The 24,321-nt window shown below is 38.5% G+C and overlaps 1 protein-coding gene across 7 annotated transcripts; it reads left to right on the top strand.

The window, feature by feature from the left end:
• The first annotated feature begins 2,335 nt into the window (after positions 1-2,335).
• Positions 2,336-23,338, top strand: LOC107079401 (uncharacterized). Of its 7 annotated transcripts, none has more exons than XM_015363328.2 (14): positions 2,336-2,385; positions 2,856-2,990; positions 5,344-5,463; positions 8,013-8,168; positions 10,750-10,887; positions 12,985-13,120; positions 13,526-13,638; positions 17,368-17,463; positions 19,879-19,944; positions 20,120-20,226; positions 21,219-21,297; positions 21,523-21,689; positions 21,999-22,107; positions 22,426-23,338. In XM_015363328.2, exons 2-14 carry the CDS (start codon positions 2,904-2,906, stop codon positions 22,555-22,557), a joined length of 1,506 nt encoding a protein of 501 aa, XP_015218814.2. In that variant the 5' UTR covers positions 2,336-2,385; positions 2,856-2,903; the 3' UTR covers positions 22,558-23,338. The 7 variants fall into 7 exon arrangements, with proteins under 7 accessions (XP_015218814.2, XP_015218817.2, XP_015218815.2 ...); XM_015363331.2 differs by lacking the exon at positions 2,336-2,385 and adding an exon at positions 2,392-2,478 and having other exon boundaries at positions 10,801-10,887; XM_015363329.2 differs by lacking the exon at positions 2,336-2,385 and adding an exon at positions 2,392-2,478 and having other exon boundaries at positions 21,219-21,276.
• The last annotated feature ends 983 nt before the right edge of the window (positions 23,339-24,321 follow it).

Below are 24,321 nucleotides of genomic sequence, written 5' to 3'. Positions count from 1 at the left end.
TTTGTTTTTTTGCAGCATTGTTTTTCCAGCTCTTTCAAAACAAAATGAAAACAAAAAATGCAAGAGATAGCTATTAAAGACATTATACCAGTGCAGAATGCATACTGAAACCAGATACCTGTTAGAGAAACCCCATCCTGCAAAGCAGAAAGCAGGACAATCCAAACAATTAAGCAGTCACGTTTTCTTTAAAGAGAACCTGTTGACTCTGCATGATGTTAGTCGTGAAGTGGCTCCTATTTTAACACAATACTTAAGTATTGCATTTTCATAATGTTTTATTTTATTGAATTTCTGAAGTGATTATGCATTATTTTTGTCTGCTTAGTTTCACACTGATGTACGAAAACCAGATTTCATGCAACCTGTTATTTCCTCAATGCACTGCAATGCATACTCTGATCAGAGGTATAGTTGGCTTGGTTTCAAAACGAAGAAAATAGGTCGAACAGATCTTTAACTGAAAACACAGTTTCGCTAGCCTGTTCTCCCCATGGCAACACCTTCTTAAACACTCCATGTTGCAGGGGATAATTTAACCCAGGCACAGTTCAGCCTCTCCTAAGCACATTCGTGTGGTGCCTTCTGTTTAGATAGACTTATTAAACGACAATATTGAAAACCTGTTTTTTCAAAGGTCGTATTTCTTCTGAAAGGCTTGTGCCTATACATTTGAAAACACAATATTATTTTCTTATTTTCCTTTACTATCATAATGTAATATCCATATTGTGTGTTTCTAAAGCATAAAGTTAATTAATTCTGGTTATTTTAAATGCATCCTTCCGTTCATTTTCTAACTGTTTTATCCAGCACATGGTTGTGGGAACCAGAGCCTATCCTGGCAAGCAACTGGCAGAAGGCAGGATATACTCTGGATGGGACTCCAGTCCATCACAGGGCACACATTCACACACTCACACCAGGGCTGATTTTCCCAGAAGCCACCGGTATGTCCTTGGACTGTGGGAGGAAACTGGAACACCAGCAGGAAAGCCATACGAACATGTGAAGAACATATGAAGTCCGTGCACATTGCAACCCAGGGATTGGGCCTCTGTGAGGTGGCAGTTTTTACCACTGTGGTGTCCCCATATTAAATCCTTTCAACAAAAAGTAGCTCCAACAATACAGCAGACTGACGATGAGAAGTGAAAAGGTTCATTTTTACATACAGTATGACACAAAATGACTCTTAGAATTAAAAATAAAATACAAGACAACCTTGGCTATCACAGAGACTGATTTAAAAAGAAAATATTCAATGCATGTGAAGCAAGTTTGGGCTGATTTATCAGCGAACATACATACTAATTAAAGGTGAGCAAAAACATACCAAAACAAGAACAGTTATGAATGAGAAAAGGACATTTGGCCAGTTTAATCCTTTATTACTTAGTAGCTAGTTGATTTGGTTAACTATTACTTGAAGGATTGTTGTTAAATTATCATCATTATTATGCAATTAGTAATGAAGAATTATCTAATTAACCACTATTTTCATGACTATATAACAGTGATGAGGCCCTCATCTTAAGATGGACTTGGAGACGTGTGTGTTTCTGAAGTTACTGGAGATGTTTCAATGGAAATTTCCACATTTCAGTTGTGCAACTGCCCAGCACTGTACTCATTCATCAAGCTAAAGACTGATAAATCGTGCCCATCACAGGGCTGGAGAGCCCATTATTTTACACCTTAAATTTTTTTCAGTTTATAAAATTTATTTGCAGGAGATAAACTGTTCTTAATAATTGTAAATCCTTTCCTTTTTTTAATCGGAATGCTCTTCCTTCACAGAGACACTTTGTCATTTACCTGTAATGTATGATATTTTAATGATGCTTTAAGAAGTTTTATCCTAATTCATACTAAGTCCAGTCCAGTTTCTTTTAGTACATGGGGCTCATTATTTTTAATTTCTTTGGACATATCCCTAAGATGAAGGGTAATACAGAGTAATTGGTCAGATACAATGGTAGAAGTAGTTAGTTATTCATCTTATTAGTTGTTGTAAGTTATTATTGGTTACTATTAGAGAAAAAAATATATATTTAGTTTATTTATACACCTTACTTATTTTTGAGTAAGCACAAAATCCATTCAACTAAAAACCTGCACTCTTAAATGCCAACATATATATGTTTGCAATTTCCCTCACGGGATCAATAAAGTATGTGTTAAGGACCACAAGTGTTAACTCTGGTATTTCATTTTCGAAGAAAATGAACAGCTGAACAGCAGTAAATATGCACATGGTAATTTGATCACGTTCGCAGTAAAACCTGTAATTACTTGTGCACGGGAACAGTGAGTTCTTCTTAATAAAAACGTGGCATTCTGGGGGATCTGCTTGTTTTGGCTACGGCGGAGTTCCAGTATACTGTAAGTGTTGCGGAGAGTCGTTTCTTGAGATTTATGCTAATTCTCTCAGCTAGCGTTATGTGCGTCAGGGAATTATTCTGTCGAGGTTTTGTGGTAAGTCCGTAAAAGCATTTAAACGATCAATACAGTAGTCTTGCGAAATGCGTTTTAGCGCGTCTCACTACAGCGTGCGTTTGTGGGGTGAGAATCCAATAATTAAGCTCACCCCACTTGTTTTTCCGTCAGTTTAACATTGTGTTTGGTTTCCATTTGTAAAATGTTTGTTTCGAAAACATGTCGTAATTACGTTCAGTAATTATAATAATAACTACAACAACTCAAAGCATCCTACTTCTAATATTGCAATATTTGATATTTATTAAGTAATATGAATCGGAGGATAGGATAGAATAGTTGTAAGCATAGTAATTCACGATAATGCAGTTCTAACAGGAGTAATTTTTCACCGAATTTGTTGTAACGTGTTCAAGACAACTTAACCGGAGACTGAGCAGTGATCAGTGTGAAAGAAGAAAACAATGATATCAAGAAGCCCTGAGATCCATCAGAAAAGTTCTCTGCCCTCTCTTCTGAATGCTTACCTCCCACCTGAGTGCAAAAAACAGGTAAATGTGGGGACTGCTCTTATAGAATACCTCATAGCATGTTGACTGTTGTGTTGTTTAGAATATTTTTAATAGTGTAACGAATACGCCCCTGTGCATAACAGGAATGTTGGCCGCCCGGGCTGAGGAGGGTCTTCTTTAGCTCAGCCGGCAAGTCCCCTGTTGAGTGACGCTGGAGATCCGGGTTCGAGCCCAGGCAGTGAGGGACAAGCCCAAGAAACCGAATTCGCTACAATGCTTTATAAACATTAAACCTATACACGTATGTGGTAACATACGTTTAATTAGCCTGAAAGGTGCATTCGATGACTAAACTGGCTTCTAGATGAAGTCTGCTACCTGGGAGCACAAAGTCAATGGGGAACAGGTTCTTTTAAGTGATTATGACTATAAAGATTTCTGCGTCCACCACTGCTGCAATGGCAGGGACTGCAGCAATAGGGTGCAAATGATGTTTTGAACTGGAATTGGTTTGTCAACAGGTACTCGGTACGCAAACAGTACCCCACCTCTGTCTAAATAAAGCATTGTGTTTCCTTCCCTTTCACAGTGCAGTGCGGGACTGTAGCACAGTTGCACTTCTTTTACACAGAAGAACCATTGATTCAACTGAATGCCTTGGATGGGGTGGGGGTGGTCTGTTTTCTTATTGGCTTTTATCATAGTCTGAGTTTATAAGATCAAACCCTTGGACGTCATGTGTGTCCATCAAAAAGCAGGAGAGAGCAGCTGCTAAGGTGGTCGTCTTGGTTACAACTGGCAACACAGACCCCCCTCCCTATTTTCTCTTTTACTCTGAAGCAAAAGGGCTGAACAGCAATCTCACTTGCATGCATAGCTTTACATTGGAAGACAAATCGGTTTCATTGATTGGGGAGTAATCTGTGTGCTTTCTGTTTTCAGTTCTACACTCAATAGCTTTCAGGATGTAGCCTATCTGAGGGGAGTCCAAAATGCTCTCAGTAAGGTGATAGGGATCATTTACAAAAAGCAGTTGGTTGGCTGCTTAAAAATTATTCACAGCTATTCGTTGGAAAAGACAAGATAATTGCGGCTCAGGAGGCCTTTTTGCCTGCAGTATTACTGTGGCAACAGCGCTTATAAATACCATTTGGTCCTGGTAGCTATTGTGCAGACATAACTTGCACTTCCTGACGGAGAGAGCTCTAAAGACAGCATTTTGTGGTAGTCAACTGAAGGATCACATTCAAGACCACCAAAAGGCGCATTTGTACCTTGTTAAAAAGAAATCCTGCTCATGTTACTCATCTGAAACCAGTATTGAGGGAACTGTTAAATACCGCATACCTTTAGGATTATCTGGCTTCTGCTAAAGGTAATAGTATTACAGTATTCCAGGAAAACCATTTTTCTTACGTTTAGTCTAAGTTGAGGTCAGCTCAGTCTGACACCTTTATTTCCATTTAGATTTTAAGAAACTTCCAAAATGGAAGACATTGTAAAAAAGTAACACTTGTTTTGTATTTCATTTACAAATCCAATTAGCACATGAATAATACCACAGGGGATTTTTAGAAACTAAATGTTCTAGCAGAATCTTAAGTATGTTGGCCAGAAAGAAAACACAAAGCCTGCTAATTAATTTGCTATTCAGAGACTTCTGAAGAGCACTTGAGAGAAAGGAAAGCAGCTCACCAAATGTAAAAGACAATTATTATCAGAATCTCCTGAGCCTTTTGCAGTGCAAAATGAATGCCTCTCAGCTAGACATGCACATGGATTGAGATTTAGATCTGTGGACACATTTGTTTCAGAAAACATCAATTTACTGACAATGGAAAGACTTATAAGTCTTTGCACTGGTATAAGTGTTTTTTTTTATTATTTTAATTTCTGATGTTGCGTGATAGGAAAAGAATGAAATTTCTGTTACCAAAGGGTGTGAAATTGCAAAAAGATGTCAGCGAATTCATGTTTTAAATAAACTTTTTCTGTCTACAAAAGTGAAGGGCAGAACACACATTGAATATTAATTACCTGGTTCAATTTTAAAATTGTACAACGCGTCAAAGTCTTTAAAAAGAAAGATACTTGTTTGATGGCCTCCAACAGTGACAAGTCACCAATTGTATTACATTTTTTTCTTATGTAGCAGCAGGAATGCTTTTGAAACTGTGAAAAAGCACGTACACACACTATTATTTTCACTTATTCTACCTAAGCCTCAAGTATCCTTACTTCTCAAAAGGAATGTGCAAATTAAAATTGGGCTTTGTCTGAAACTCTGGTTGTGTGTGTTAATGTGTATCAAAGCTTCCTTATAACCTTTTTTTTTTCCCCTGGAGTGACATGACAAGTTCTTTTTGGCAACATATTTTTTTTTGTCTCGCAGGGAGATGGAAAACAGCAGGTTAAGGAGAAGAAGAGAAACCATGGGGACGACTCCTTGAAAAATCCCAAAGAGGATGAAGATGATGAAGTGAAAGTCATGAAGCAAGTCATGCTCGACCAGGTAAATAGAAGAGAACATGCCCCAGACTAAGACTGGGAACAGCCGCAGGACTGCTTGCCAAGCCTCCCATTTCTAAAAATGGAATCAAGCAAAAGCACAATTGCTTTTTGCAATTTTCTAGATCCAAAAAGCACTGAAAACCCTAATATGTAGTCTATTTACTGTCATCACAGTGAGCTGCCTGTGTGTCAGCAATCTGTGGGGAAAGGGTCATTTGCTTTAACTATAGAACATGCATAGTTGAAGTCAAAGCGACATGACTCAGATGTCATTTTCAACCCCTTTGCCATGTTTTGTCAGTTTTACATCATTTCTGTGTGAAATGGTGCTTTCCTTTTTGCTAAACCCCTATTGTAAGACTGATCTTATGTATTGATTTTACCTGCCTCTCATTTGTTGTATTTCCCTTCACCTTGATTGTTGCTGCTGTTGAGCAAACAACACCGATTAGAAGGGCTTGTTCTATGTGAGGCTATCAATAAAAAAAAGCCACACACATGAAACCACAAACTAACAAACGTGGGAACAAGGAAGAAGGCATTACCAGAACTACTTGGCCAGTTTTCCTGGCCAGTATTATTTGATCATGATTATTTCCACAGGTGATAATCTTTGACCATTGTGCCACCACAAACCAACACATGAAAGTGGAGGTTAAAAGCTCATCTCAGTGGAGACCTTGATGAAATTGTTCTACACTGGTGTTTGAACTGTACAAAAAGACAGCCTTTTGGCTATGGCTGACCTTGTTGGGGAAAAAGAAAAGAAGAGTTCCTTCTTTGAAATATTGCACGTTTGGCGTATGCAAATTTCTCTCACCTGCTGTAGTAGCCAGAACCTCTTTCCAGTCAATGAGCCATGCAAAGTGATGTTTCCTTATCTGAAACTGTGGATCCCACAGTTTAAGTGGGATCAGCAATTAGGAAAAACAGAATGCAAGAAACTGTCATTGTACATTGTGGAGATATTGTATTACAGGAATACCCAGCAACAAGGACAGTTAGTTTTTGGATTCAAATTCCACCAGATATCTTTCAACAGAGGCTGCTGGTTGGTGGTAAGGAGGGTTGGAAGTTGCACCTACCCTTTGTTTGCAGCCTACAATGAATAGATAACAGACAATAGTTATCCTTCACTTTGGGACTGTATCATTACTTTGGGCCGTTATTATGAAGTGTTACCCTTTTCTGAAAACATCAGCAACACTAAATGATGCCGGTATCAGCCATCAGCGTGTCCTGTGCATTCAGAATAGCAGTCTCAAAGCAGACTTGATTGTGAAAAGTGCAGTGGTGGTATCATTCTTTCTCCTGCATAGATTGCTGGGACTTATTCATAATACCATATCTTTATTAACATTTTGTTGTCAGGAAATCTTAGCTTCTAAAAAAGAAGCGAAAAGTGCATACTTATTAATCAGTATAAAACAGCATTATTGAATCAAACAAATACAGCATCTTTACTTCTGAATATTAAGTTACTGAGTCTGTAAAATGTGTTATTAAAGATATATTTCATTTCTAAAGTCTTCATAGCAGAATAAAGAATAGTAAATGTGAAGTACTTTTCCAGTAAGCCTCTCTGTGGGTTTGTCAGTTAGGCTAAAAATATCAGAAGAACAGATCGTTAATGCTAACATAAATCTAATTACTTATTGGTGTGAAGATATCAATGCTGTATCATAGCAGCTATCAGGCACAGAGGCTGTGACTGCTAGCTGTTTTACTTCCAGGAATGCTTCACATATAAATTCATGTTAGAAAAAAACTGTTGACTTGTAAAATACTTTCTCGGTGAGAAAGGTCCAGTGGGAAATTGCAGATGCCTTTGTCTTTGCCCCTTTTCCCACAGGTTCATTTGAGTTTTATTAAACCTCTTTCTACTTTGCCTGGCACACTCCGTTGGAAAAGAAACCCTTTTCAGCTTCTCCTGTGCAGTCCTGGTAAAGCCTCTGTAGAGTGGAAAGAAAGAATGAGATGTTCCCTGCAGAGCTGCTACAAGTGATGGGTCACTGTGTCCTTTAGTCTGTACTGGGCTTTTGATTTCATCACCTCTATCGATTTCTGTTGTCCTTCTTTATATTTTACAAATCTTGGGGCACTTCAAGCTGCATTGTTGCTGTGAAGATTATTCATCCCAATATCACCTGACTATATATAAAAAAAAATGATTTAATAAGATGATCAGCTCCTTTCAGAAGGAAATACTGCTGCAAAAGCTGAGACGTTTTAGCTTCAGTAAATCAGAGTTTGACCTTTTCCTTTTTCTCACCTGTTGCTGCTACTACTACATGGCAAGATCACTTACTTTTTCATCAGCCCATGGTTAATGTCTCAGCATCCAGTTTTAAGTCATATTAACCCATGTAACTTATGAACACCAAGTTGTTTTACTTTGAACAATTTTCAGAATATCTTTGTCCTCCTCTATATTTCTCTGATTTTTTTTTGTGTTCAAAAAGTTAATGCTTTGATTAATGTTTTGGTTAATCCTGTGGTCTGACAAGGATGGCCTTTGAGCTTTGCGGGGTGCTTTTTATTGTCTCCCAGCGCCACCTAGAGGCTTACAGGAACCTGCACCGGCTCAGAGATGCGATGTATCTCCACTACTCGGATTTGTTGAAACAGAAGATCCAGAAACAGAGGAAGGAGATGAAGCAACACAGTCTCGCTGCCCACAAACCCACAGAGAAGCCAAGAGGACAGGTGAGAAAACTGTCAGTAGAAATGGTGTGAAAAGTGTGATGTGAAAAAAACTGACAGACATTAAAAACTGTAATATTCTCTTCCATTTAGTGTTTCATCCTGAAAAATTCCCAGTCTTCTACATATATTATTACACAATGTACTTCCTATATTTAAAGAAGAAAACAATGAAAAAGAATAAGATAAATATTTAATGTGAAAAATAAGTGGACATTGTGATTTCATAAATATTCTAAGCCTTTGCAGTGGCAAACCTGAATTTACAGTAGGTACACAAAAGTACTTTATTTAGTCACACACTTAATTGAGTGGACTCTGTATGTAATAATGGTGGTTCACATGATTTAAAAACAAATACATAATAAATAAAGAATCAACGAAGAAGACCAAGGAGCTTTAAAAACAACTCAGGAATAGAGCTGTACCAAGGCACATATTAGTAGAAGGGTATAAGACACTTAAAAAAACACCTTAAAAAGGAAAAGGCACCGGGACAGTGCTTGGATCAGGCTGTCGCTCTGAACTGAGAAGTGGAGAAGGGATGTCACGTGAGGCCAGTGTGGACTTTTGTCTAATGCGAAGTGTTACATCTGACACAAAGCTACCATAGTGCTTCATTCAGTACTGTCCCTATTGTCATGCATGGTGGTGGCAGTATAACGTTCTTGTTCTGCTTCTCAGCAAACTGGGAAACTTGTCAAGACTGATGGTAACATGGATGGAGCAAAGTACTGGCAAATCATCGAAAATCCTGCTTCAGATCTAAAACTGTGAGGTTTGGAAGGGCAGTGACCCAGAGTTCAAGGTCAGAGTTCAGGTTGCACTGAAGTGGCCCAGGATAAGGAAAAGCTGACTTCAGTGGTAAAATGACATTTAAAATGACTGGCCAGCAGGTGGAGATGTTTGCCAAGGTTTTTAATATGTAATTGTTTTAATTAATCGCGTTCACTGACACTGAAGGTAAATCACGGTACTTCTAATATTAGAAATTGTTTTTTTTTCTTCTGAAATCTCTGTAAAAATCAAAATGTCTAATTGTCACATTAATATATTTACTTTTTCTACTGCCTTCAAATCTTAGAAAAAATAGTTTAGTAATCCAGTTTGATTCTTGTGTTCTAGTATTCATTCATATTGAGTTATTATCGACAGATTTTTGTTTATTGCCTTAACCCTTAGTGCTCATAAGTGTGAAGGTGGGGCAACGTAAAGCTTTCATTTCAGGAGAACCTTACAAATGATAAAAACAGCACTTGAGACATTGCACCTCTCACTTCAGACTATGGAAATGTGCTGGGTGGAGGAGGTTCCCATCCTGCTAGTATGCGCAAAAAGGCTTTTGACTGAATCTAATCCCAAATACACAAAACTGCCAGATCAACAGTTCAAATCAAAGTTCTCGACACCTTTGCCTTCATCCTGGCTTTCCATTACTAGAATACTATCAGGAGGGAAAAGGTGTTTTGAGTTTCAAACCAAACTGTTCTTCACAAGGATATTACTTAAAACATTAGAAAGGCAATTAGCAACTAATCCTTTGAGTCGTGCATTTCCCTTAGCTGTTAGGATGTAGACTCATCAAGATCAGAAGAAATTCTTGAAAAAGCTGATAAGATGTATAGTAGTCCTTGATCCAGGCTGAAGTGTTGTTTTACCACATAAGATGCATCTAAAGTGCATAATTATTCATGTTGATTTTAAATGGCTGATCTAGGCCAATAAATGTATTCTCATGTTTAGGAAATAAAATAATATGATAGACACACATCCTTTAAAATAAAAGCAGATGTTTTCAATGATTTCGCTTGGGTCAAATACAGAATATGAACAACTTTTTAAACTGAATAATGTTAATGTTGTTTTTTTAAGATGTTCATCAATAGCTCAATTCTTATATTCTGACTGCCTTACACAGCCTGTGTCTGGAATTTTATTTCTTTGAATTTATTTTAGAAATCATGTCACACTAAAGATACAAAATGTAAATGTTTGTTTAGATTAGTAACTCAAATTTAAAATTCTGATTGTCTAATGCAGCATGTACTGTATCTGCAAATTTATTTTTGCTTAGATTTACACTACTTTGTTGTTAAACTGAATGTAGAGAACACTTACTTTTTGTCACAGATTTGTAAAGCTAAGGAACTACGTTCTCAATCAGGCGTTTTCTAAAAGCTTGCGATTAACTTTGACTTTGTGCGTGTGATACTGGCACTAACTTTTTGCGTAAGTGCAAATGTTGATAAAAGGCTCAGAATCTTGTCTTCTCTTCCTATAAAAGGTATAGGGCTTCAGTAGACAGTAATTGCTCTTTCTAATGACGTCGGTTTAAGAGGAAGATAAAAAAGACTAAGTTTATGGGCCTGTCAGCAGGAATCCTTTGGTACAAATTGCAGGGTAAATGAAACAGCCTGTTGTTTCCTCAGCTTGGTCGAGAGGCTCTGTCAAAGCCACAGAGATGGGGCAGGACCATCAGGCAGTGTTGAGAACACCTGCTGGGTCCTAATTGGTCCCCACTCTTGTTAATGGCTTCCTGTGGCTGCATGTTTACTTGTCATTTGTTCTGTGCTTTCTTTCCCAGCTACTGAAAGACTCACTGCTGACTGTCTCTTTATCACCTCCCCTCTCTCAGACAGTGTCAGGACAGAGACTGGCCTTTTCCACTCTTTCTCACAATGACCAGTACCTGCAGTCCATCCCTAAATCCAGCTTTTACTTGGTATGTCATGTCGTGCAGTGTAATTATTTGTTGCATATCCTTATGTATAAATCATAATTTGGTAAGAAATGTTTCAGAACATCATAAAAACTGTAAAAGTAAATAGTTAAAGTGCCCACTGCAAGTATTGGGACTGCGAAGTCAAAATTGCTATTTTTGCTGTATTCTCAATTAATTCGGATTTGAGATACAAGAGGAATATGAGGCATAAGAACAGAATGTAGCATTTTATTTCTGTGATTATATATTGTACTATTATAGAATAATAGCACTTCTCGTGTTCAACCCCGCCCATTTCAGGTGAGCTTAAGTCTTGGGACAAGTGGCTGCCAGGTGTTTCTTATTGGTCAGGTGTGTCCTGTTGCACTGAGCTGTGAATGTGTAGGGTTGGATTTAGCCTTTGCTCTTCCTTTTAGTGTCTGCCTTTAAAGTCAGTAGGCCTGCTCCAGCATAGAGAACTACGAAAGAAAAGCAAGCATTTGGATGCTGAAAGAAAAGAAGAGTTCAAAAAGAGCCACAGCACAGAAACTGGGCGTAGCAGAATCAACAATTCAGAATATCGTGAAGAAGAAAGAAACCACTGGTGTATTTAGCAATTATCAACAACCAGGTCAGCCGAGGAAAACAACTGCAGTTGATGATTAAAAAAAAAAAAATTGATCAGATCTGTGAAGAAAGGTTCTAAAACAACCGTTACTGAATTCACCAGCAACCTCCACAGTGCAGGGGTGAAAGTATCAAAAGACTTCACAGAGCACAGAGCATAGAAATATTATTACAATTGCTGAAAAGAACAGAGCTAGCAGATTTCTGGAACAGAGTGTTACAGACAGAGGAAGAGATAAAGATAAACCTCTACCAAGGTGATGGCAAGGGGAAAGTGTGGAGAAAGGAATGAAACGCAGATGATCCCATGCACTTCATTACCGAAACATGGTGGAGGTAGTGTCATGTCCTGGGCATGCATGGCCACCTCTAGAACTGGCTCACTCATCCTTATTGATGAAGTAACTAACTCTTGTAGCAACAGATTTCAGAAGTGAAACATCTTGTCTGCCTGTGTACAAGAAAATGTCTCTAGACTCATTGGCAGGGACTTCATCATGCTGCAATACAGTGACCCAAGACATACTTCCAAAGAGAACATCAGGGGAAAAGGGTGAAACGCCATGTCAATCTCCTGATTTCAATCCAATCGAGCATGCATTTCACTCGCTGAAATAGAAACTGAAGTCGGAAACCTCCAAATCTAACAGTAACTGAAAAGGACTGCAGCAAAAGCTTGGAAAAGCATCTCAAAAGAACAAGCCAAGAGTTTGGTGATGTAACTGGGCTGTAGACTTGATGCGGTTATTGCATTCTATGGATTTCCAACCAAATACTTTTATCCTTTTTATTAAAGTTTCATCCTACTTTAATTTATTTTAAGTTAATTTGTTCCAATACTATTACTATTCTTGCTATTTTGGGTGCGCATAAATCCCAATACTTGTGCTCACCAAAATTGCATGGGTGGTATTACTCTAAAATGATAAAGCATATATGCACAGAATAACCCAGAAATAAAAGGTGATGTTCTGTACTTTTGCCTGATATTTATCTTTTTATCTCAAGACGAAGTTGCTTGAGTACACGGCAAAAATATCAATATTGGCTCCACTGTTCCAATACCTATGGGGGCAAATAGGGTTTGCACCATTAGTTCCACAGGAGATTGCAGGGGACTGTCGGTGTTGCCTTGATTTCTCTGTCCTTCGCAAACACCATTGAAACTATGTTCATATCTGCGGTATAAGAAAGGTTTTCAAAGTGAATGTGAAAACGTCTCTTCTGTTTTGCTAATCCATGTATAGTAGTAAAGGGTTGTTTTCTTATGGGATTTTTTGAAGTTTTTGTTCCATGGCTTTAAGTTTGTGTGCAACAAATAGAGGTCAATTCACATATTTTGGAAGGTGTTACTTGTTAGTGAAGATTCTCGGCAAAAAAACTTTTCTTTCTACTTTTCCGCATGGAAGTGACCTCCACTTGTTCCTTTGCTTCCCACAAGCTCGCGTGGCTCCCTGCTTCAGGCCCTTTAGTTTGTGTGCTTAATTTCAGATTGTAGATCTCCAGAACCACTTGACCAAATGTGGGCTTCTGAAGACCAGACAGGATCATGAGGAATTCTGGATGTTGGCGCAGCAGTACCAGCACAGAGCCCAGAAGAAGATAAAACTCCAGGATATTCGAAAGAGTTGAGTGTCATTGATGTATTAATTCATGTTGGTGTATACACAGTAGTGTCACACAGACGGCTGCTGTACTTCAGCAGTTGATGAAGTGGTCACCTCCAATATATAAGACAGTTTTGGATCATTAGGGATTTATTGGACTGAATAGATGTAATCTACTATCACATTTATTATTTTTATTATTATAGATGTTGGTATTTTCAGTATATGTGAACAGAATCTGTAATCGTATTACAAATGTAAAATAAGCAGAAAATATTTTAACATGTAACAATATACTTGTTTGACGGCATCATATTTAGACTGAACAATTTCAAAATACAGTACTAATTATTTAGTCATGGTTTATGGCACTTGTGCCGTATGGTTGTGTGACTCTCAATTAAATTGCCCATTTTTTTTGACAGTGGTTGCGCACAAATCTGCACCAAATTTTACTCTAAGAAAAACCATCCAAGATGCACAAGGTCAGCCAAAGATGGGTCACTTCAGCCAGGCTGAAAAAAGCTTCAAGGAAAAAGTAAGTAACAGAAAGCATAGATGTTTTTTTACATAGTGTTCAAGTCCTTCATACTTCCAAATCTACTAAAGCAATAAGACAGCTCCCTTTATCAGTTCTTCTGAATTTATCCATCTATCCATTTTCTAAACACTTCACCCAGTTCAGGGTCATGGGGAATCTGGAGCCTATCCTGGCAAGGAATATGTGCAAGTTGGGATACACCCTGGATAAGACGCCAGTCCCTTGCAGGGCACACATACTCACCAGGGCCAACTTTTTCCCGAAACCAATTAACCTACCAGTATATCTTTGGACTGTGGGAGGAAACCAGAGCACCCAGAGGAAACCCATGCAAACATGGGGAGAACATCCAAACTCCACACAGATAGGACCCCAGTTCCCAAGTCCCAGCACTGCGAGGCGTTGATGCTAACCACTGTGCCTCCCCATCTGAATTTCTATGATTTCTTATTCTTTTATAGCAGTTCAGAGGCTCACTTTGAAGATTAAAGCATTTAGTCATGTACGTTACATTCAATAAAACTGACTTTTGAGATGGTTCATAGGGAATACTGAAACCTTCCACTAATATTTATGATAGCCAATGTAACTTGTTCACTAATTTTATATTCTTTTGGAGGGAAAAAAATTGGGGATAACAAACATAGTGAAGAAGCTCTTTGTTTGGACAGGAAATAATTCAGCATCATCTACTCTGTGTGAGAATTGGGAAGCCGGATGGAGTCGGATCTGGTTTTCAAGCATCTTGCAGCTTGTGGGTTTCTTGATCACATTCAGGCAAATGCAGCGTGTTTGTCAGGTTTTTTTGGCAAGCACACTTTTATCATTCTGAGCAGGAACGAGTGTGAGCCTGAGTCTTGTGGAACAGCATGAAACGGAAGGAAGCCAAGTTTGATTTTTTTTCCCTTTCACGTTAGAAAATTTGAGTGGGTTTTTAGGGCATGGAAACGCATATATTGCGTTATTTTTTTAAAAACCGTTGAGCACTTAAGCTCCTTAAAGGTGCTTTACAAGTGGCTTTTTCCTAATGCTTCCCGGTGTGGGGAGGATTAGTTAGGCTGTCACCACACCGCGAGAAGGCTGGACAGTCTTTCATCCTGGCCCTGTCTAAAGCAGACCGCATGGGCCCCTGTTTGCCCTGCTGCCCAGGACAAACACCGCTCCCCTCACTGCCCGTTACCATCAGCACTGCTGGAAAAAGAGGAGATTGTTCACAAAATGGTGAGATAACCAAATAAAGCTGGATCAGTAACCACTTTTACAACTAGCGCAGTCAAACATCGCCCAAGTTAAAATTTCCAGGTCATTAAAGATGAGAAAAGCACACGGAGCATTTGATAAATTGGATTTTGGTGTCACTTGTTTTATAAGTAGTTTATGCCTTTCTTTAAACATAGTTTAAGTACCTAATCACCAAATAAAGCATTTTTAGCTTTTTGTTATCTTACTTTAAACAGCCACTCATCTGAAACACTTGATTTGAGCTGCCTGGCCTTCTAAAATGATTACTGTAAGATAAAATGTACATTATAGGAAAGCAAATACCAGAATAAAAGCATATCCCTGTTCTTAAATGATCGTGGATCAGCAGAAGGATGTTGAAAGAAGGTGGATATTCAGTGTTCCTCTGCTGCAGTACAGTATTAATGCAGCTGCATTTGTCAGAGGGATTCTAACTCTGTTTAGTAAGAGCGTGTATGATGTTAGGAAGGGCGTGTAACCACTGGAGGTGCCTGGATGTCAGAAATTAGGACAGCGCTTAGAAGAGTAGCAGAGGCTTGTGCCGACAAGTATTTCATTAGTGCGAATTCTCCCTGCCGCACCGACAGACATGGCCGCATGACGATAACACTCTGTCCTGCCCTCTGCACATGACATTCCTCAAGCCTCTGGGAAAACGCCTTAGAACTGCTTTAAAAGGCAACCAGTAAGGCTACTTCACATGTTAAGAAGATGAAAAGAGCAGGGGAATATTATGTCTAGAAAGGCAATTAATTGAAGTTTTGTTTTGTGATCAATGCTGTCGAAAATTGTACAAGAAGTTATGCTTAGGAGGTTTAGAAAATATTCCAGAATAAGTGAAAGTCTGCTCTGAATATTTCATGCAGGTTGAACTATACACAATATTGGTAATGTGATGTGTAACATTTGCAGAACAAAAACTTGGGGAGGCTTTCTTTCAGAAGAGGACTAACAAAAGCTGATGCTTATAGTGTGTGTATAAATACATATCACAATGCCCTTTAACTTTTGGCCTTGTCAATATGATTTATTACTATACCTAAGGTAAACTAATAGTCTACACACCTTAAATCCATGTGTTTCACCTGCTTCGCTGTACCTTTAGCAAGATTTTCTCTTAGTTTTGTATTAGATCTGCTCCTGCCTGGTTTGTGTTCCCCTGTTACCTGCTGCATGGTGCTGTGAGTAAACTGCCTCCACTTAGGAGCCCTTTCAGCTGAGATTTGTCACCCAGCAGCCAAAGTGTGGCAGCACAGTGGTGAGCAGTGTTATCAGGTGTTAGCTGCAGTGCTCTCAGGCTATCCTTGAGAAGTAGCACATCATTAGTAATATATTAACAACTAAATGTGCACTTTTGCAGGTCACATCCTAAACAGGGCAATCAGAAAATAGTCTTCCCACCGAATATTAGCTTTTCTATTAGAGTCTTCCTGTGTGTAAGATGAAAAGATTTTGAATCGTAGTGGTCTTCAGGAAATCCAGTTATCATGGAATCGGACAGTTCGAACAGACCTGGAGAAATTGTGCATTTAACATTACATAGACCTAATTAATTTCATTTTATTTCCACCTACACTTGTCAACCCATGCTGAATTCTTAGGTGGGCTTTTTTGATTCATCTGATCCCCAAATTGTTATGTGCAGTCTCTGTTTAAGTGGGTTTGGTTCCCCTGTACTAAACCTAAGACCCCTGTGACACTACAATTTAGTGACTCTACAAACCAAATCTCCTGGTATCTCAACAATGATCTGTTTCAAAGAGATTCTAAATGTATTAATTAACCTCGGGGTTTTAAGGCACTTTTGTACTGAATCTACAAAATGTTTGTAAAAAAAACATTTAATTAACTTTTCACGGATATGATTTTTTGTACCTGTAACACCATTGTTAGAAACTATTGGATTCTTCATTTTGTTAGCTCCACCATTTTATCACTGATTAATAGGAGGCTTATTTTAGGAAAACAAATACTTCTAAAAATAAATTGCATCTATTTTTCAAAACCGCTTTTTACAATCCATTAAACCTAACTTTGTTTTTTACTCACACTCAATAAAGCTAGGTGAGAAATGACTGCCGATAAGATCATTTTATTGGCCGTATACAATTTCTTGCACTAGGAATTTGTCTTTTCGCAGACCCCAGCTTGCTCTCCATGAGACACACAGACAGGGAGAGCTTGGGGTCAGAGCTCAGGGTCAGCCATTTATACGACGCCCCTGGAGCAGTTGGGGTTAAGGGCCAACAGCGTAGGATTCCTCTGCCGGACGCGGGATTTGAACCAGCAACCTTCCAGCCACAGGCGCAGATATAACTGGCACAGATCAAAAACTAGTCAAAATGACTGGAACTGGAAAATTTAAGACCGTCAGAAAAGCTGCCTTATAAGAAACTAAGTCACACCATCAATTTATTGTGAGTGGATTTTTTTTAATGCTTCTCAGTCCTGTTTACTGCTATTTCTGTGCTGGCCTCTATACAGAATACTCATTCAGAGAAAGCAGTCTGTGAAGGCACCACCCATCAGCATGGCAAACACGAGAGGGAACTGGACGAAATTGAGCAAATGTTTCCCAAGGTAAGTGTCAAACCACAGGCAGTGTAATCCCTCTTAACCGGGGCTCTGTGAGGCAAACACACCTGCCTGCTGCTGGGAATAATCTCCTCTTTCCTCCCTGGGCAATTGCCAAGCGAGAGGAGTGTAAAAGCTAGTTTCTTTTAGAAGTCGCAGGAGGTCTCTGATATTCGTATCAGAAATCGTAAAGATGTGGGCAGCCGATAGGATTCAAGTTACCCGTGTAAAAATCCATAAACTGAGATTATCTGCTCTAAAAAGTAAATAAGAGACTATTAAACCTTTACTAAATTTTATTTTAGAATGACATATTTCTAAAGAGTTGTAATATAGACAATTAAGTAAGCATATGTAGGTCAGTTCTAATTGACCAGCCATCCATTTTCTAACCACTTCATCCAATACAGGGCAGTGAGACCCAGGGTCTATACTGGAGGGCAATGGGAGCAAGGCAGGACACACCGTGGACAGGACGCCAGTCCATTACAGGGCACACACAGACACACACACTCACTCCAGGGCTAGTTCACCTACCAGCATGTCTTTGGACTGTGGGAGGAAACCGGAGCACCCAGGGGAAAACCACACAGATGGCACACCAGAAATGGAACCATGGGCCTCACCGCTATGAGGCAGCGATGCTAACCATGGTCCCACCATGCCACCCTGTACTACACTCTGTGACCACCTGTGAAAATCTTTTGAGGTGTTTTCTGCCTTTTGTACAAAGGAGAATCAACACTTATAGGTAGTATAATTCTGAAAGTATCAACGTGTAGTACTGTGGCCACTTTCTGTAAATCCACTTTTGCATAGTTATGGATATGGTAGAAGGACAGAGCATGTTTGCCAACCTGCAAACACGGAAAGCAAACATCACTAAAGCAGAGCTGAGGAGGAAGGGGAAGGAAAACAAGCGAGGATGAATATGGGCTTCAGAGGCAGGCTGGGATTGAGGGTTCATTTTGTCACACCTCACTGTCAAAGTCAAACTGCGCAAACAGACACTCGGGCTGACATGAGAGAGAGCTGTGAGGAAGACAAACACCGCTGAGACTAGTGGGCAGGAGAGCTGGTAGAGGCATTAGTCATTGGCAGGATTGTTGCCCTTTCCTGACACCTCAGGGATGAAATATGGAAAACACTTTGACTTAGCTTCCAAAAATCCATCATGTGGAGTCAGGCCACTTTGTGTGTCACAACCCTCTCACAGAAGGCAGTGTTGTCTGTGTGCATGTGGGAAACACTGACAGAGGATTCAGGGAGGGGCTTTTGACCCCTAGAACTGCATTTGGAATTTTTTTTTTAATAATAAATCTAGACAAACCTTCGGCCATTTAAACTTAAACATTGTAACAGTTGTGTTGTGTCATATGCCTTGTATTGAGAAAGCATTCTGATAGTTATGTTTTTCATCCAAAATCTTATAATGAATATTTGGAGTAAAAAAATATTTCCTTGAACACCGTTGGCTTTATCTATTGTTACTTATACCCAGTACAAAGTGATTAAATTAAGAGGCAGGTCACACTGTGGAGGGGATGTCATTGCGAAAAAGGAGTGTCAGGCCAACTTGAGTGCCTTCTGTCAAGATGTGCACAGCTTGTAAACTGTTGTAAGGAGGAAACTATATGAAAACTAATCTGTTTTTACAACACATTTAAAATTGCATTTAAAAGTAGATTTATGGAAGAGTATTGGTACAATATAAACGCATGCCGACTTGCCGGGATACTGTGCGAATGATTTAATAAAAGTAAGGAGTCAAACGCCAAACACATTCTATCCCAGTCATCTAGAAAGATCGTCCATAAAGGATGTAAAATGGTTATAAAATGAATTCAAATGAATAGCCTGGCTCTGAGTGACTGAGCGTGTTGTAAAACCTGAGTGACTCCACTATGAGAAAGCGGGTGGGGGAGTTAGAACAGACACCAAGAAGAAAACCTTCACACCTCTGCTGTCCACACCTTCTGAATGGCTCACTGTAAGTTTATGGAAAACAAGCTGCCAGTGTTGACACCTTGAAACGCAGGACAGCAGAGCCTGGTCAGGAATACTGGCCTCAGCTGTGGGGCTGGTAACTGGTTTCATTCTGCTCTGCTCCCTTTTGTATGCAATTGACAGATTTGATCGGATGAGCATCCTGCTTTCTTTTAGCAACAGATCCCTTCCAGCGGTAAGATCGTTCATGGGTTCCTCTCACTATAGGTTTTGCTCGCAAAGAATGCCTTTTAAGACTAAAACAGGATTAGCCCATCAGAAGTGATGTATGCTCCCCACGAAAGTATGGACATAAATTTATCTCAGAGTTAAAAAAGATAAAAACAACTATTTTATTATACATTCTTTTAAAAATTTAGAAGCTTAAGGATTTATTTATATAGCTAATGGTTTGTCTATAATCTTTCTCAACAGTTAAGGGTCCCCAAGTTTTTTACACTTCAGCCAGCCTTTATGGAGCAGTACAAGGCAATCCATGCGGTATGTATTTTGCATTATGTTGAATTTAACCGTCGGCTTTTGCCTACAGCCACCTGCTTTATTTGTGGACAATTTACTGATATTCACTGATTGAAAATGTGGAACAAAATTAACGATTCAAAGATATTTTTACTTTGGAATTACATTTTCATTGTCTGTTTTATTATATAAACAGCACAGTAATTCTGAGGCGCTAAAGACCAGTAAGAAAAGAGACGTCAATCTTCAAAAACTGCATCACATGTACAGCCTTTCATTCACCAACATGGCTTCATCTCAGAGGTAATTAATCTCCTTGAGTTTGTCCAGCATTGAATTAACAAATTCAACCTGTTTCCATTCATCCTCCTTTTAAACCATGAGAAACATCCATGTCGTGGAAAACACCATATAAATCTAAAGAATTATCACACCTGTTATGAGTGTGAGTAAGATTGGAACTTTCTGTGGGCACTGTATATATAGTACTGTGAAAAAACTTAAACAGGTTCCATTGTTGTGCTGGTTTCAAGGTTTTCTTCTTTATGCAGAAACAATTTAGTAGTGATGGTCTAATAAAGTTCTAACCATTTTTTAAGATAAGTTTATCCTTACAGAAAGCAGGCTTTTAGCTTTATGGATCTAAATGACAAGGAACACCGCATGACAATATATCAGTTAAATTCAGTTGGCAAATATGATGAATTAGCTACACGTCAACACGTCATATTGGTTTCTCATGAATAGTTTACCTGGAGTTGTGATCATATTTTTGAAGATCTTGATCTATGTGAGTTAAAGATTCCTAAAAGACAAATTTGTATAATTAGTAAAAATCAGTACTTGAGTCTTTAGTAAATTGCAGATGCTCATAATATATACCTGTATTGTAATTCCTGATTGTCTTAGGATATATTTTGTACAGAAGTACTCAGTATGTATTTTAAAATTAATTCACATTTTATCCTTGTTTCTCACAAGATACATAAGCAAACACTGGAAAACATTTTAAGTCCTCTATTAAACATGCAAAAAAGTAACTGCTTTATTCTGAAAAAATGCTTAGAATTTTGAATTATGTTTAGTAGCGTTTTGAACAGATTAAAAATATATAATTATATTAAATAAAAGGACATTTTCAAGATAGAATTAAATCAATTGCATGGTGGTTAAGGTTTAGTGAAGTAAGTAAAACAGAATGAGGCCACAGCACAGGATCTCTGTTCCAATGAAGGTGTCTTTTCACTTTGTTTCTCCTGAATTAATTTTTCTTTGTTTGGTGCTAACCGGGGCAGACTGCTGGACAAAAATGGACAGTTTACAGACTTTGAAGAGTGCGGTGTTCATAATCTGGTCAGTAACAAAACAAAACAGGTCAGTTATAATGGAGAAGAAAATAAGAATGGTCATGCAGATGTGTTATTACAACACGTAATTGCCACAAACTAAAAATAAAGTTTTTAAAAAAGAGAAAAGCTCAGTGGAGCAATTAATCATGTTAAGAGTAAAATCAAACATATCTGAAACAAATATTGATGCAAGTTTTCACTTCACATATATTTTAAGGTGTTCATTATCGTTAACCTTTTGTCTTTTAAGATGCGCTATCTGTTCCCCAGTGAATATGAGTTAAGAGCATCATCAGACGAGAGTCCTGTTGGAGAGACCTTTCTTCCTCGCCTGTCTCACCCCTCTGCCAGTGTTGCTGCCTCTGGTGGTCCAGAGCTCCTTGCCAATATCCAGAAGGACACAATACCCCCCAATGAGTAGGACTTCCTTAGGAATTGTTTTTATTGTATGACTAGATCACTTCTTTTCTTGTCAGCTGTGCTTATTATCTTTATTTACCTTAAGTTTCATTCCTTTTTTTGCGCTAGCAGTCCTAAAAATGTTTCTTGTCACTTCAAGTGTGTGCTTGCTTCTCTGTTTTCAATATATGATGTTTTCAAGCTGGAGGTGATTTCACGATCAGACAAATTCACTTGCTAAACTGCAGTTATTTACCTTAATACGCTGGGCTAAAGTAAATCTATCAGAAGCTTGTTTTCTTTGATCCCGTATTTGCACGTTTTCAGATGGCCAGTGGCTGAAAGGAGCTCTGTGGAGTCTGAGGTGTCACTTTCCCAGCCTACTCACCTTGTGCCTTTAACCATGGAGGAGCTTTGTCTCAGTAACCCTGTCATGGTAGGTGATGCTCATTGGAGTGACATGAATTGATGTGCAGCTGGATAGGTGTTGTTTTCTGTCCACACCCAAATGTCTGTGATTCTTATTACTTACCTATTATGGCAGTATTGATAGAAGGAAAGGATTACAAGATCTAAAAGTAATGAAGTTACTTAATGAGGTAACAGTGAACATGAATGAATGACCATTAGATATCATCCTTAAGTTGTAAACTCGTCCACATTTCCCTGATTCTGTAAGCCACACTAGTGTAAATATTGGGGGTGGAAGTTTTGAATAAGTACAATTCAATTCAGAAAGTTTTCTTTTTTGCAGGAAGCAAAGCAACCTGGAAAAATCTGGATCAATTATCTCAAGGATAACGCAGATGAATTATCACTGAGAAATACTGTGCTGGACACTGAAAATGACACTCGACACTGGCTGGGTGCTTTCAACAAGCAATGAATTAGCAATGCTGGAAATGGGTGCCATTGTTTCATAACTGCAAGACTGTAGTAATCATAAAGCAAACATTGCTTTGTGTATCGTAGGGCTCAGAATTGTCACGGGAAAAGAACCATTTTGTTCATCTTTAGAGTGTCATGAATTGCAATATTTGTATTATTTTACATGCACTTTATTTACATAAATACAATTCCTTTGCAATCAATGCATGGCAGAAGATACAGCACCTGATAGGCACAAGGTTAACTATAGTTTACTTTATAACTAAATGAAATGAAATGATATGCAAATGATTTTAAGTCCAGCCCAGAGCCACAGTGGCTCATCAGACTGGTTTCTATTGCCTTAAGTGGATTAGAGGCACAAGACTCCACCTCTTTCCCAGCTGGGATGCTGGACCTTCACAGTAAAGCATTTACCAGTGGTATTAGTTCATATATAAGATATGAATTCATGAGAAATTAACTCCTTTAGTGATATACAGTTGCAAATGTATTCACAAAAGTGTACAAGATTGTAATTAAACAGAATGAATGGATACATGTAAATAAATGGATTTTAAACTGAAGTTTTTTTTCAGCATTAGAAATGTAAAAGAAAATTATACAAATGGATGTTACTTTGTCCACTATGGTACTTTCCCAAACAGTATGTTGTAATTCTTTTTCTCTGAGTAACTCTGAGCTTCCATGCAGTTCACTCTGTTATTTTTGTCCAGTGAAGAAAATTTGCCAGCCTTTATTCAGTTCTGAAAAGGAATAATAAAAATAGTAACAGTTAATTTGTTGGCACCATTACTCAGTTAATAACTAAAAGATCTTTTATAAAGAAAACATAGTAGTGTAACTACATAGTTTATAGTATAGACTATATAACCTATGACACTGTAAATTATATAACATGGTAAAATATTAAACGTATTAGAAATGGTAATCTGTACATAAACACGGTATTTCTTTATACAACATTTTAATCCATTATTTAAAAACATGAAGCTAACCTGCAAGATTATCACCATTCTTTATGGCCAGCTGGATGTTCTGGGAAGAAGAGAAGAGACTCATCACAACTTTAATGGAAATGTAAAAACGAATTGCAGTACGTCAGATCCTAATTCATATAACGGGGTGTTTCCAATCGAGGCTCCGGGGGTCCACACAGACTGTCCTCCGCAGGGGAGCACCAGACACAAAGAGGAACTTCTCACCCCGACGTACTGCAGTGTGCAAAATCCGCACTCCCACACTGCTAAACAACGCCGCCAGTCACATCCGGTGCTCTGATCGTGTGATCTTTTCGCATTTTATAATTAAGAAAGGTATCGTTTTTCATTATTTAGGTTAAATCATGACATACGTTTACATTCGGGGGGGCCCTTATTCAAAGCGATTTCTTGTATGGTGGTCTTCTGCAAGAACAGGCAGAATAAACTCTTGCAATGCACAATTCATGATGCGTACAATGCACTTGTTCATATGCACAAAAGTTACCGTGTATTGTTTTGAGAATGGCTAATCGCTTCCCTGCCCGGTGTAGGACGTGCTGGATTCCCAAACGGGACCATTTTCATATTATCTGACTGTACTGTACCTGGTTGACACACTTAACCATGCATTCAACGGCGTGCAGTGATGAACGGATGTTCCGTAACGCTTGCAGCTCTTGCTGTAAATAAAGAAATGTTTTAACATGCGATAAAGACGGTTGATTAGCAATACAAACGTGTGCGTGAAGCTGTTGCAATCAACTTGTAACCTATATGCA

This window comes from Lepisosteus oculatus, chromosome 17, assembly GCF_040954835.1.
Source record: "Lepisosteus oculatus isolate fLepOcu1 chromosome 17, fLepOcu1.hap2, whole genome shotgun sequence".
Lineage (NCBI taxonomy): Eukaryota > Metazoa > Chordata > Actinopteri > Semionotiformes > Lepisosteidae > Lepisosteus > Lepisosteus oculatus.
This window is presented reverse-complemented; position numbering and strand designations above follow the sequence as displayed.

Coding starts and splice junctions, on each gene's coding strand:
- LOC107079401 (XM_015363328.2), top strand. CDS start 2,904: ATGATATCAAGAAGCCCTGAGATCCATCAGAAAAGTTCTCTGCCCTCT. Junction 13,639..17,367: donor AAAAAAGCTTCAAGGAAAAA/GTAAGTAACAGA, acceptor GCCTCTATACAG/AATACTCATTCAGAGAAAGC. Junction 20,227..21,218: donor AACATGGCTTCATCTCAGAG/GTAATTAATCTC, acceptor TAACCGGGGCAG/ACTGCTGGACAAAAATGGAC.